This window comes from Cupressus sempervirens, chromosome 9, assembly GCF_028749045.1.
Source record: "Cupressus sempervirens isolate cs-2001-9-10 chromosome 9, ASM2874904v1, whole genome shotgun sequence".
Taxonomy (NCBI): domain Eukaryota; kingdom Viridiplantae; phylum Streptophyta; class Pinopsida; order Cupressales; family Cupressaceae; genus Cupressus; species Cupressus sempervirens.
Window position 1 is genome coordinate 633,916,156 of NC_143126.1, and position 15,624 is coordinate 633,931,779.

General features: G+C 36.0%; 1 protein-coding gene across 6 annotated transcripts in view; it reads left to right on the plus strand.

Annotated features, from left to right (window-relative positions):
- Positions 1-15,624, plus strand: part of DCL2 (dicer-like 2) — a 445,017-nt gene that overhangs the window by 35,735 nt on the left and 393,658 nt on the right. For all 6 annotated transcript variants that reach the window (XM_089801429.1, XM_089801434.1, XM_089801433.1 and 3 more), the window contains exon 4: positions 4,214-4,348. In XM_089801429.1, the coding sequence (XP_089657555.1) occupies positions 4,214-4,348 (135 nt within the window). The remainder of the gene's footprint in view (positions 1-4,213; positions 4,349-15,624) is intronic.

Below are 15,624 nucleotides of genomic sequence, written 5' to 3' on the forward strand. Positions count from 1 at the left end.
TTATTTGCCTGTGCGCAAGTGATTGCTAATATTTCTTCATCACATCTTTCTATGGTCATAGGTTCACCCCGGGTTTAGGGCATTTTGAGTCATCGTGGTCTCCAACACCACACCAACAGTTACGGTGTTCCCTTCGTAGTATAGTCTCTAGTGAAGTGACCCTAGAGATTGCACACACGACATTGTATCATTGGTCATCCAGTTGGATCGTACTGTATCCGACTATGACCCTCATTATTGTTGTTGCTGCCTTGTCTGCATCAGTTGTTGTTTCGATACACCCTTGAGGTTGCCACATCATTGTTTGTATTTGTTTCTGCTCCCGAGGTGGACACTTCCTGCATTAGTAGCACTTGCTAGTGTCCCTTTGTTTTCATATTGAACGGGCATTATTTGGTGGAATGTCTCGCAATCTAGTAGATATCGCAAAATTGGTTCTTAGGACAAGAGCCTTTTGTGTGACCCTGCTTGTAATCCGTACACCATAGTTCCCCTTCCCTAGTTTGGCTAGGGTTCTTTTTCATGTTTTTAAACTCTTTCATCATACATAACATATCCTTTTGTAACGCTTGAACCATTTACTCGATTCCTCATCGTTGCTTTCGGAGGATGAGTCTTTAGAGTTCAAAGATCTATCTTTTTTCTTTTTGCTGATAGTATATTTACTATCTAAATCCTTCGCGTGGTTATATTCATCCGTGTATGATGTTGGAGGTACAATTTTCATCCTTTTTCGTAGTGTTGGTCGTATCCCTTCGACGAACCACCTTTTCTTCAATCCGTCTGCTAGTTGGCTTTTCTATTTTTCCTACTATCTCGTTCAGCCTCCTCATGTATATGTGGAATGTTTCATTGTTCCCCTGTTTTGTACTATAAAATATCGCTACTATCTCATTATCATCCTTGAGTAGTCAAAACTTTGCTATAAATTCTTTGTTGACTTCCGCCCATGTAGTTAGCTTCTTCAGGTTGGTGTGTGAAAACCAAGCGATCGCTACACCTCGTAGGGTAGTTGGAAATTGTTGGACCCAGTCATCTTGGTTCATACTATTTGCAATCCATATTGTTTCTCGTGTTTTACAATGGTGAGTTGGATCAACCGTCCCATCACAATTAAATTTTGGTAGTTTTTCCTTTGGCTGCTAACTTCTTCTGTATTTGTTGTACTTGTTGCGCGCCCATGCTATTCTGTGGACCCTCGCTTTTCTAAGCACCCATGTTGTTTTGAGTACCCGCAATTGTTCTGCACAATTGCGCTACTTTGGACAACCACGTTACTTTGTGGTGTGAAGAGGTCCTCTAGACATGAAGTTGTTCAATTCTCAACTTGTATCCGTTCGCCTGGTGTATCGAGAACGAAGAGTTCACCCCATGCTCGTGCTCCTTTGGCAGCTTGAGCCGTGCGGATTTTCTACCCTTGGCGTATGCAAGTTTAGGAACTTCTCCCTTGTCTCTTCCACCAAATTCAATCTATGCCTCATCTCCTCAAGCAAGTCCTTGATACTCCTCAGTTTGCTAGGTGCATGTACTCCGTCGGTCGGTGGTAGTTCACCACTTTGGTGCTCGTCGGCAAGTTGTTGAAACTTTTTCCTTCTCTCCGCTTATTGTGTGAGAATTAATGCTTCCTGTGTTGTGCATACATCATCCTTTTATTTTATTTCGATCTTTATTGAGCAAATTCGGCATTAATCTTCATGAGACATCTTTTTTAACAAGTTTGACAGGCAACGACACCAAATGTTTGCCGTACACGGTAAACGAATAGTTATTGCATTAAGGGACTAGAACATAACACAAAACAAGATACTTTATTCATACAAGCAAAGTATAGAATCACGAGTACAATGATGCATCATAATTCCATTCGGACGATGTACGTATATCTCTCGACGGGGTTACTCAACCGTCATGCACCCTTTCGGACACTAACTAATCCCATCGGCTGCAGTGTAGTTTTTACTGATAACAATGGCTAGCTTATTTTATTATGTAGAATTGTATAGGTATATATGGCATCCAACTTGTAAATATACTTTGAGTTTTCTTGAATGAAAAGTGTTTATATGTAAATCAGATCTCTGTAACTTTGTAATAATACTGATTGGAATTATGTATTATCCAAGTGCTTCATTGATCTGATATTAATTCATGCTCAAAGAGATTATGCCTCATATAGAGAGATGACTCTTTGTGGCCCAAGGTCATGTAGGGTCATGCGTCCATATGGACATGCCCGGTCATTATGAGGGACTGTTTCATAACAAATAGCATGCCTATGATTGCAGCGACTAGGCAATGTGAAATTTGCCGCTACAATAATAATCGCTCTTGTAATCTACATATTATATAATATGATACCCAATCTGGATAGTTGCTGTTGTATTGTATTTGTTCTGCGCATTATAAAGTACCTGATTTGGATAGTATAATGAAGACAAATCAATCAGATTGATAATTTCATATAGTTGATCATAAGATAGGTGTTGCATAATGATTATTTATTAATAAGGTCAATATAGTGATCAGTAGCATATACATATACATACATATCCATACATACACACACGTGTGTATACATATGTATGTATGTATATGTATGTGTGTGTGTGTGTGTGTGTGCATGTACATATACATATACAGATACACACACACACATGCACACACACACACACAGACATAATGATTCAATGATTGTTAATCAATGTTAATATCCAATTAACAAACATAATATTGATGAAACTAATCTGACGGAAGCTACAACATTAACATAAGAGAGTGGAGAAGCTAGCTGCTGTGAACTGTCTTATGTATCGTAGATTGCAAGACACACGGGTACAAAGAGAGTGCAACAACACGATGGGATATAGAGCCAGAAGATCTAGCTCAAATCGGCGAGGACGAGACTGCAACAGAATTCGATGAAGGGTTAGTTGGTGTTACTTTGGTGGACCTTGACCATGAGGATTTGGAGTCCAGTAGTTCTAGTGATGAGGACTTTGGCTAGGCGGATTATTAGAGGATTACCATTCTTATATATTGACATGATTTCAAATTTTAATATTTTTTACTCATTTTGACATTGACCACGATTCATTATTTTATGCTACTCTTCTCATTGTAATCATGATTATCTTTATGATATATCACAATTCATATTTCATATTTGAACAATGAGTTTTGAATCTTTGATAGAAGTTTACATTATGATTCATATGTTACTATGTATAATGTTGTGTTAATGTTACTATGTTACTATGTTCCTATGTTGAATGTTCAATGGTTCTTGTTCATGTTGCAATTTTTCTACGTTCAAGTATACTGTATTTGGTTTTTTATATTTAAATGTCTTTTCATAATTAGCTTTTTAAGTTATATATGTATAGTATGCAGTCCCCACCATCCGCCTCCTCCCCCCAACCGAAATGCATCCTAGTATCCCCCAATCCCAAAGTACCCCCACGCTAGTGTAACAGTGGATTATTGGCTTGAATGTTTTTCATTTCCAGCATAACATTCTGATTTGCAGTTACACTTGTTCCTCTTAAAAGCTTTTAATTGATAAATCATGTAGGACAGTAATAATTCAATTTCTACTAGAATTTGATAGTTTCCGGGTTAATTGAGAAAGAAAAAACCTTAGGTGGTTGAAGAAGTCAAGGAAATATGTTTTTATTTCCTGCTTTTCTATCTATGTTTGACTTCCCCTTTTTAGCCATTTTATAACAGATCTCTGAGATTTTGATGCTATAGCACTGCTAACAGCTATTATGTAAATTTTTGTCAGCAGGAAAATGACAAATTTGGTGAGTGTCAACAAAGCTGTCTTGTAATTGCTTTAATTAAATCTTAATTCAAACGTATTTAAAAGTTTTTGTTACAAAATAAGTAGAAATTTGGAATTCTTTAAGTGGACTTGAGCTAAACTTTTCTTTCAATTAATGTTAGCCTCCCAACTGTTCAATTTATTTTTGGGTAGCTTGTGACAAGAAGAAATTGGTTTAATTCATTTTCATTCAAATTATTCTGGTCCCAAATAAACTCTATATGAGTTGCATATGCTTTATACTATTTTAGTGGCTTGCTGACCCATGTATTGAAAGTTTAAACATTATATTATAGTGCATTTTTTTCTTTGGATCTTTCATTTTTGATGTTGCTTTGACAAACTTCTTTAAAATTAGCATAACGAGATATCTATTGTTTTTTGTTACAGGTGTTTGTGATGACTCCTCAAATATTTTTGGACAATTTACGGCACTGTCATTTCCAGTTTGAGAAGGTCAAAATTATGATATTTGATGAGTGTCATCACGCACGGAAAAAAACACCATATGCTTGTATAATGAATGTGAGCATCTCTATCCATATTCTAGATTCCAGAATACATTATCAATCTTTTAGTGAACAACATGAACAATTGGGATTGTAAGGTGTCAGCGAAAAGTTAATGCATACTAAAATCTAATACTGAGTCGAACAAAACTAGAATTTCTATTTGTATGATATGTTCCTGTTCAAAGAAATGGCAAAATAGTTATAGACTAAGTCACAGGGCTTATTGCATTTCACCAAAAATGTTTGAAATCCAAGAAACTTGAAAGACAACCTAAAAAAATAGATTGAATTCTTCAACACATTTGTTTGTTTGTGTGACTAGACTGTTAGTGACAACAAATTTAGGTTTCCAGCAGTCATCCAGGATTTTCTAGGTGGTTGGATTGTTACCCATGAAGGGAGCTAATTTGATTACCCAAAGAAAACAGTAACAGTACTATACCATACAACAATGCAGCATAAATAACACATACAACATAATATGGCTAGAAAGATGTATCCTTTTACTCCAGAATGTAATGTGTGCAATCAATCAATGCAATCGTCCAAGACAATGCTGAAGTACATATATAGTACCTCGTGGTTGGTTAAGATCAACAAACGTCAGCAACTACCAACAATCACTTGGAAGCAAATGTAATTGCATCGCCATCTAGCCATTACTTAATTAACATGTTTATTTCTAAACTCTGCAAGACTGCTGACTACATTGGGGCATCAACATATCCAAATCAACTTTTAATATTTGCGGATTTGTATGTTGTTTTCTGGTTGGATGGTGTTGGCATCAAATAAATAAGCATAGGCTTCTCATTCAGTCTGCTATGTGGCTGTGCAAGTGGAGATCTCTAAAAGTTTACAAGTTTTTCTCCTCTAGTCTAATCTCCCTTCCATTTTTGTCTATATATAATGTAAATTATAAGATATGTCGCTGTTACCTTTAGGGGTATGTCTCAATTGAACACCAATTCTGTAAACCTTCAACTTGTTTGTTTCTAAACAAGTGAATAACAAGATGTTATTATTAGTATAGATGTATATTTTAAGTTAGGTGGTAGTCACCCAAATTATATATTTAATTTCTGTTAATTTGTGATTTGACATTTAATAATTTGGACCTTTCATTTTCCGGTACTTGAAATTTTTGAAACACCAAGAGTCTTCTGTGCAAATTTATAAATTCAGAACACTTTAATAAAAAATAACAGAAGCATTGTGATAGTCCTGTTCAAGGGGGCCTAGTGGATTACAGAGGGCTAGAAAGCAAAGATTGACAAAGTATGGATGTCAGCTCGTAATTGCTGACATCCAATGTGTTGTCCGAAAGTGTTTATAGTTGTATTTAGTCCCATGAAAGATCCCCAATACCCGAGGACTTGGAAATTGCTGTTTGTTTCACAATTTGAGTATTTGGCTAGCATTTGGCATCTCTGGAAGACTTTGCCCAATTCTGAACTTTTTTGTTTTCTTGCTGGTTTTTCAATTGTTTTTGGATTTTTGAAGATATATGCAAAAACAAAAGATAACTAACAAAACAAATCTGAACTACATATAATAAACAACATTCATTATTAAAAATGCTTGACAATTTGGAAATGCCTCAAACCATACCAAAAATAATAATCAGATTTTTGCATTCAAATACAAAGATTGCCAATGTTGATTGTTGCCTCAAATACCGACGCCTCAGTTGTAAATAATGGTTGCCTAGCTGAAAATGGGTCTCCCACTAATGCAAAGCTGTCTAGGAAGAAATCGATTGCTCCTTTGATATCCCTATTATCAATATCTCAAAATTCAATCACCCACAGACTTGTTGAGGATTGCGTCTCAACAATCCAGACTTGAGGGGCTCGTCCCAAGCCACAAAATTACTATCCTAGAGCAATTCCAAATTCATAAGCTTCAAATGTCAAAAGATCATCAACAATTAGGTCTTCATCTCATTATAACTTCTCCCAAGTACAAATCGAACCCTAAATGAAATTGACACCTTGCACTTTTAAATAAAATATAATAAAATAACATTTTTCCAAATAAAGGCATGCATGCTATAGGAAAAACATTACTTTATTAAAATTCCACAGCTCAAGGCACCAAAAAGTCTTTGGATAGCAAAAATCGTGTACAATAATTCGAGACCTTTCCAACGAGATATAACACATAGGCATACCTGACCAAATAAAACAAATATCCACTTATTACTCCGAAATGACTATATAAATAGCCTTATTTTAATTAATTTAATTGCTAACTTAGGAAATATTTAAATATATTAAAATGTTTCCCATATAGCCTATAAAAGCCCAAATAATCAACCAAACATGAATCTGACTCAGTTACCTATCTGTGACTGATGCCGGGTGAAATGGGTCAACTAGCAGTCCCTTCCCTAAAATCTAGGGTTGCTCCTAAAAAATAGGAAACTCATCCTGTCATCTTGAAACTGAAACTATTAACTGGTCCTAAAAAACTTCATATCTGGAAACTGCCACATCCTCCTAAATTTTAGGGAAACCTCCTAAAATCAAAGAACTGCACCAAACTGTCTCAAAATTGTTTGAAATGCCATGCCCACCAATTGAATCCCTATGTGAGTCTCTATCCAACACTGCTAGCCTATGAGACTCCCATGATAGGCTAACTCCCATGACTCTGATAGTCAAACTAAGGAGGGGACATAACAATCCTCCCCTCTCGGAGATGCTTGCCCTCAAGCAACTGCAGTACCAGGTGTTATAAAATAGATTCACCCTCCCAAGTGGCATCCTCTATGGGAAGACCCCTCTAGCGAACCAGATATTTTTGAATCACCGTGCTTCTCAATCAACGTTCCCTCACCTCAAGAATCTCCTTAGGAACCAATGTCAGCTTACCCTCCTCATTTAAGGGCGAAAAATCGGGTGATGCTATATTATGCTGTCCCAGTGCCTTTTTTAAGCATGACACGTAGAACACATTATGAATCTGATTGTCAAGAGGCAACTCAACCTCATAGGAAACCTATCCAACTTGTTTGAGTACTCCGTATGTTCCATAAAAATGAGGCTTGAGCTTCTCATCTCCTCCCCTTTTTAGGGTGCTCTATTGGTAAGGCTGTAAACATAAGAAAACCATGTCACCCACCTCAAATGTCCTTTGAATCCTATGCTGATCAGTGTAGATCTTTTGTTGATTCTGTGCATGCTGTAAATTCTCCCTGAGAGACCCCTCATGATATCCTGGTTCTCTTGTAACCAATCATTGTGCCAAAGGAACCTTGCTGTCACTCAAATCCAAATCAACAAAAGACAATGCCTCATAGCCGTAAAGAGCTCTGAAAGGAATCATATCAATAGACATATGGTGTGTAGTATTATAACAATACTCACCCAAATACAACCAGTGCACCCATGTCTTCTGCTGTCCTGACACATAGTTGCGCAAATACCCCTCAATCCACTTATTGACTATCTCGGGTTGTCTATCCGTCTGAGGGCGGTAGCTAGTACTAGGGGTCAATTCTGTGCCAACAAGCTCAAAAAGTTCCTACTAGAAAGAACTCATGAACCTGTTGTCCCTGTCACTTACTATGGTCTTACTATGGTCTTGCGTCTTGGCAAGACCATGGAGTCTAAACACCTCACTAAAAAATAGCGCAACTACTTAAGATGCTGTGAATTGAATTGCAATCAGAAAGAAGTGGGCATATTTTGTTAGCCTGTCTACTACAATTTAATGGGCACTCTAGAAATGTGCATAAACTGAACCAATTGCTAATAGGAATTTAGTCAAATAATTTGCATCTAACTCTTAATTTCTTCGTTAAATGTTTAAACCCCTTTATGGCTCCAGAAATAAAATGTTTGTTTGTTTTAATGTCTTTGCATAGATTTGAAACCACATAACATGAACAAGAAGGAATTTATACTAATATGCAAACTGAAGATTGAATTACTGCTGAAATAATATTAATTTTCAAACTAGTAAAATCAGATACACAACAGACTTTTCAACTCACTAATTACTCCAACATTATAACATGATATTCCAGTAATGACTTATCATCTTGCTGCTACAGTAACATGAATAGTGCCGTGCTATAGTGACATGAATAGTGTCACACTACAGTAATGTGAATAGTGCTGCTACAGTGAAACCTGCCTTCAATCAGTCCAAGACCCTCATAAATCATCCTTTCAGAATGGCATAAGCATCGGACAAGAAGCGGGAATGATATAAGCAAACACCCAATCCGCTTGTAGCTGGAAATGCGCCCAATCTGCCTGTTAACGAAGCTGAGAGCAATGAATTCCAAAAGCCAAACCCCAAGGGAATGATGTCTAGAATGTCACAAAAGAGCATAGACGTCCTCTAATTCCAAGAACGGATCTGCAACTCACACATCTATTTTCGTCTCATATTCAACCTGCTGAATGAAGCCACTAACGCTCCCTTTTATTCCTTCTCCAAAGGTCGATTCAACTTACATGAGCAATGTGGGATAAAAGATGTACAATATAAATCATATTAAAATAATCACTTATGTCTCCCTTAGGCGCCCCCTTTGATTTGCACAAATTCCCATAAAATATTAAAGTTTACAACTAAATTAAATATTACTTTAATAATACTTCAGGCATAAAAATATATTATCTATCAAACTCTAAACAACATGAGTGATAGCTCATTAGAAAGTCCTCATTGAGGAGTATCAAATCCAATCACCAAAACTAGCCTCCCCCATGTCTTTGTGACTTACTAAAAATAGTAAGTATGCCTGAGATTGAGTAAATCAACTTCATTTTGGCCCAAACTGGAGATGTCTAGGCCAAAACACTCTAAGATCCCTTTAAACCCTTCGTTAGCCCTCGGGACCATGTAGAACTAGGGTAATGCACACACACTTGGTCGATTGCTAAAGTGGGGACATTACACACAACATAGATACAATCTTTTCCCTGAACTCGAGGAAGACCTATAATGAAGTCCATTGAGATCCTTGTCCACTTCTAAACCAATATAGGTAATGGTAGCAACAAACTAGTAGGGATAGTGTGTTTTGACTTGTTCCGCTGACAAGTCATACACTCATGAACATGATGTAAGACATCATCCTCCAACTCTATCACATGCTCAAAACCTCTATCTGGAGGTATGCCAGGGGGTATATCACCAAAAACTCTACCATGCCAGTCCATCACTGATTGTATATTAAGATCGAATTGTCATATCCCCTTTTTGGAGGTAATTTGATTTAATTAATTAAGTTGTCCAAAATAATGAATATTTTATGAGGATGACTAATTAATTATTTTAATTAAATAAATAAGTGGTATTAAGTTAATTATTTATAAAGTTATCAAATAAACAAATATTAAAAGGTAACTTTATATTTAATTAATTTAATAAAAAGACTTGAATTATAAAGTATTTTATAAAGTCACTTAATAAATAAAATAATGTTCTAGAAGTTTCTGGAGAAAGTGGAGAAAAAAGAATAAATAAGCATCTTGGGCTTCATTCTGAGCAGACAAATTTGTTGTTGTTGATGTTGATGTTGATGTTTGTTGATGTGCATTGTGGAGCCTAGGGTTTTTGCATGAAAGATCCCTGATAGATGCCCTTGCTGATCTATTGTAGTTTTTAAATTAATAAACTATATTTTCCTGTGATTTCTTTGATGGTCTTTGAGAATAGACAGAAGTTGCAGAAGGTTTTGTTTTTGTTTTGTGTTTTTTGATAGTTTTCACAATAGTAATGAATAATGAACAATAAACATGAGAGGAGACTGAAAATAAATAAGAACATAGAGCCAAATCAGAATTGCTATAAATTGTACCAGGCAGATTTTTGATTTATAGAGCCAAATAATAAATCCAATGCAGTTCCAAGGAGCTTACATCCAACAATGATGCCAAACTGCTGCAAATGGCAGCCGTAAGACTGCAATGAATCACGTCCTAGCTGAAAGAATCAATCTGTAACGCTGAAACCATAAATCTGCAACCTGAATCCACAATAAAGAATGGTGTACTCTATCCCTAATAGCAATGCACACTGTTTGAAGAATCCAATGCCAATAACTGCTGAGGGCTACGTCCCAGCCAATCCAGAACCTGGGGTTTGCGTCCCAGATGAAGAATTGCTCTCTCAGAGCAAATTCACAAAAACAAGTTTTTCAATATGCAAAAGATAATAAGAAATTAGGTCTCCATCTCCTTATATCCCCTTCCAATTGTAAATTGAACCCTAAAGGGAAATTACACTTTGCCCTTTAAATAAAATATAATAAAATAACATTTTCCCAATTAAAGTCATCCATGCTATAGGAAAAACATTACTTTATTAAAATTCCATAGCTGAAGGCACGAAAAAGTCTACAGATAGTAAAAATCATGTATAATAATTTGAGACCTTTCCAACGAGCTATAACACATATGTGTACCTGATCAACTGAAGCCAAAATCACCTTATTACTCCAAAATGGTTATATTATTAACCTTATTTTAATTTATTTAATCACCAACTTAGGAAATATTTAAATATATTAAAATATTTCCCAAATGATCCCAAAAGGCCCAAAATGACCAATCAAACATGAATCTGACCTTGTCACCTGTCTGTGACTGATGCCGAACAAGATGGGTCAACTGGCAGTCCATCCCTAAAATCTAGGGATGCTCCTAAAAAGTAGGAGACAACCCCAATCAACCAAAATTGAGTCCCAATGACTCCCCTACTGTGTGCACCTTTGAGAGAACTGTCACTGAACTGGGAGTTCCTCCTAAAAAGTAGGAGATGCACTCTAAGTCTCCAAAACGTTCACCGAGGTCTCCAAATGCCTCCTAGACCACTCCTAGTCAATCCCTACAAATTAGGAATCCCTCCTAAATTGTAGGAAACTGTTGTCTACTGCTCCAAACTACTTGGGAAGCTCATGCATGACTCTTAAAGCCCCTGGGTTGGTTCCCTCTATGCTCTGCTGGCCTATGAGAACCAGATAATAGACCAACCTTGCTAAAAATGTTGTCACTAAGGAAGGACAGAAATTGGGGACATGACATTGCAGTAGTCACAATTGGCCATTGAGAACAAAAACTCTCAATTGGTACGCAATTTTGAGGTTGTGAAATATCACTTAAATTATTGCAGCTGGGAGGAAGATACTTCAATCTTCTATTTGTGCTACATTGAGAAAAAAAATAGTCTGAAAAAGCAGAAAAAGCAATCTGAAAAGCAAAGCGAAAAAACAGATTCAAAAAAGCAAAGCGAAAAAGCAGATCTGAAAAAGCAAAGCGGAAAGGCAGCATTGGTGAAAATTATTACAGCCATCTACAATCAGGTTGGATATTCCATGCATTTTTCTTATCATTTAGATGCATATTAGCAGGTATGGTTGTAGATGAAAGTTTGTATTAGATTTAAGCATTATTCTTGCAGATGTAAGCCAAGAGTCTTGGCCATTTTCATACTAGCATTGTAGTTGACATTTTATGTGCAATAAAGGAGACATAAGTTGCTGGTCTGATATAGTTGTAATTGAATATGAATTTATCATTCGATCAACTTATTAGTTTGTATGCCAATTGTTTGACAAAATGTCAATTGGCTGTAGGTTCTGTTTTTGGCATAAATAATGTTATAATTCTGCATACCAAGTGTTTGTATTAATGCCACTTGGCTATAAGTTCATTAATGCCATCATAGGTTGCATCCAAAGTGTTTGTCATAATTACTATTTTTTGTAACAGCATATTGGAAGTAGTTTTTAGTACATATATGCATTGAATATTGTCAAAATAAGTTGCACATTCATGTTAGGTCATTGTGTAGTCAATTTTGAGTCTTCTAGCAAAAGATTCTCATTGATGCAAATTGAAGAAAAAGTCATTAAAGTAAGTTGAAATACTATATCAGTCATATGCCCCTTGCATGTGAGTTGTTTGATGAAATTTCTTGAGCCTTTATTAGCATTTTGAGATTAGATTTGAGCAGGGACATTACAGGAATGCCCTGTCATCTTGATTTGTGGGAGTTTTGGGCTTCACATAACATTGTGTGGCCCAAATCACATCATCATGTCTAATAATAGATTCCATCCTATGAGAAGACACCTCCATAGGTCCACCATCTGAAGCTGCTCTTAGAAGTATGTTCTTCCGTCCATAAATGAACTCTAATTGCATACAGTGATGGTCAATAATGTATCGGCCAATACTTTGTAACCACTATATACCCAAAATTACATCATAATCCTCTAATGGTAGCACATAGAAATCATCTGTCAAAGTGCAATGCCCCATCTGAATGCTAAGATGAGGAATCCTCCTAGTACAATCCAATACTGCACCATTTGCAACCTTCACTCCAAACTCAAAAAACTCCTCGCACTGCAACCCACGTCTATCAACTAGTTTCTGATCAATAAATTGTACGTGGCACCTATGTCTACTAAGCTCATTACACTCTAGCCTCGGAGCGTACCTTTCAATTGAAAGGCATGAAACCTGAGATAATTGGACAGAGTAGCCATAGTCACCTTGGCGGAGGCCAAAGGCTCAGGAGTGTTTAACTCCAACTGCTGGTGCTCTTGCTCAGCCTCCTCTGGACTATCCTCAGTATCAGTGTCAGTAACAGTTTCCTACTCATCATTGACTGTGTTGGGTGGGTATTTTGCAACCAACAATTTGTTCAAATTCAATCACAAAATAGGATGACCTACCACTATGTGTGAGACAAAGCCTCTCCTACCTTGACGGGAAGGCTCCCCCTTGTCATTGTTCCTTGGATCAACTCAAGGTAAGCAAGAAGTTAGAGGTATTTTGAAGGGTGGTACTAGTACTCTTTCCTATTATTTAAGGAAAGAATCCACTTACTCATGGAGTGGGTAATGAGCAAGAAAAACCTCTAAACTACTTCTATCTAGGAATTGGAAATAGTGATATTGATAAACCAACACCAACTCAAAGGCTGGTTGAAAGCATATTGTCTTGGATCTAAGTGCAGTTGTTATACATTATAAAAGTAAATCACTACTATTCTAGCATAGAGACTTCCAAAAGTAGACGATTTCTATTCTATAATCCTATAAGTTATTTCAGCTCAAAGACATGAAAGTAACTTAAACTTAACAAAGTGCATGAATATTAGACAATGATATATCCTACAACGAAAGCTTCTTGTTTTATATTACCAAAATTGTTCCCAGTCAAAGCTTCGGCTCCAATTGTATCTTTTACTCGCTCTAATAAATATACAATAGTGAAACGAATTAAAAACAATATACACAAATCACAGTCAAAGTTTCTAATTTGCTCTATCACAATTGCTTCTAGTCAAAGCTTCCAATTCAATTGCTTCTTTGTATTCACTTTTCTTCCAAATTGGTACTACACAATTTAAGTTATGCTTGCATAAGTTTGGTAGAGCTTTCCTACATAAAATAAAAGATGATTTTTACAATGGAGGGGGGGGGGGTCACTCCTTTATAATAGGAAAATGGAGTGAGAGAAAAGTGGAGAAAAAGGTGGGAGGAATTCAACCACCTTGATTAAGTCCAAAAAGGAAAGAAGATTTATTGGATTACATGACTGAAGGTTTATGTAATTGGATTACAAGTAATCTATCTTCTACAACTATAAAACTGAAAATGCTCTTGAAGAAAAGGTTGAAACTACTGAATCATTCCTATAGATTATCAGTAAAGGCTTTGTACTTGATGATGTAATCATGAATGGTCCTCGTATTGGGAGTTCCTATAGTCCATGTCATTGCATTGTCTTTGATGAATTGCTAGTTGTCATTTGAAAACTTGATGTGACCAAGTTGTGAATTCTCCTTTGTCAGATTTTGTGATGTCCCCACTTTTAGGGTTAGTTTGGGACCATAATGACTACAGAGAAATGGGTAGGTTTGTAACAAATCTAATAGAATATTTCATATATTTAATAAGCTGTCTAGTTTGAAGATGATTAACAATCGTAATGAATGTTCTCTACCAAGTTATTGGATTATATTATGACATTCACAATGAATGTCCTCCACCAAGTTTTATTGGATCATTTCCTCCACCAAGCTATACTTGGATCATTCTTCACCAAGGGCACTTGGATCATATCTTGACATTCAAAACGAATGCCCTCTGCCAAGTTAGATTGGATAGTATTTAGAAGAAATGTTCTCCACCAAGGTGTACTTGGATCATTATAACATTTTATTTGATTTTTCCTTCCGTTAAACATTTCTGTCATAATTGAAAATAATTATTTATTACATTAATTATTAGTTCTATTATATATGTCTATGCATATGTTTATATATATAAATATATGCATTTTCTTAATGTCATTTTATAAATTACGAGGACTATATATGTTTGTAGCCTTAGTAAGTAGAATATATTACCTTGATTGACCTTTTGTCTGGGCTCGATCCTTCGTATTCTGTGTGCTGTCTTCACACTTGTATGGCCACTGATTGGGGTCTCATCACTCAAATAAACCCTCACTTTCGTTGGGAGGTATTGTCCTTTTCACGTCAACAACCTTTAATAATCCCCTACTGAGGTGATGCCTTGTCACAATCTCCTACCGGTGGATAATGGTTATTTGTACCTTCTTTGTAGTGGTTTGCGTGGACTGTTATTTCCTTCCCCTTTTTTCATATATCTCCCATTCCTATTTATATAAGTGGGCCCAATGAGGCGACCCTTCCATGGGGTGCTTATTAACAATTAGTTTGTTATTATTTTAAGGTCATGCTTTTCTATTATTATTATATATTGTTTTTAGATAGTTAAAGTAAGTTGTTATTATATTAAAGCTGTTAAAACATTAGTGTTTATAAATATGAAGGTGTCTAGTTTTAATAATCATTGTGAGTGATGTTGACAATTATGTAGAATGGTTATCAATGCACAATATAGAGAACAATATAGCATGGATTCAATTTTACCAACATGACATTCATTATTAGTACTAGAATATCAAAATGGTAGGGGAATGTTATTACTTTATTGAATACCAAAAAGCATGAGTACGTCATCCATATTCCAAAATTATTATACAATGGTTGGTTGGTTGGGAAAACCAATAGACGCATCCCCTCACTTCCTAACTACCCTTTCCCAACAAAGTTTAACTTGCTCTAACTACACCATTAATTTATTATGTACTACATTTATCCCCCACAGACAAGAAGTCCTCTTCTAGATGACTACCAGACTCAAAAAGAAAATAAGATTTCAAGAGTTAGGTTGTGAGGACATTCCCGAACTTGGTGATCATTTACAGAGACGTAGAAGATCCC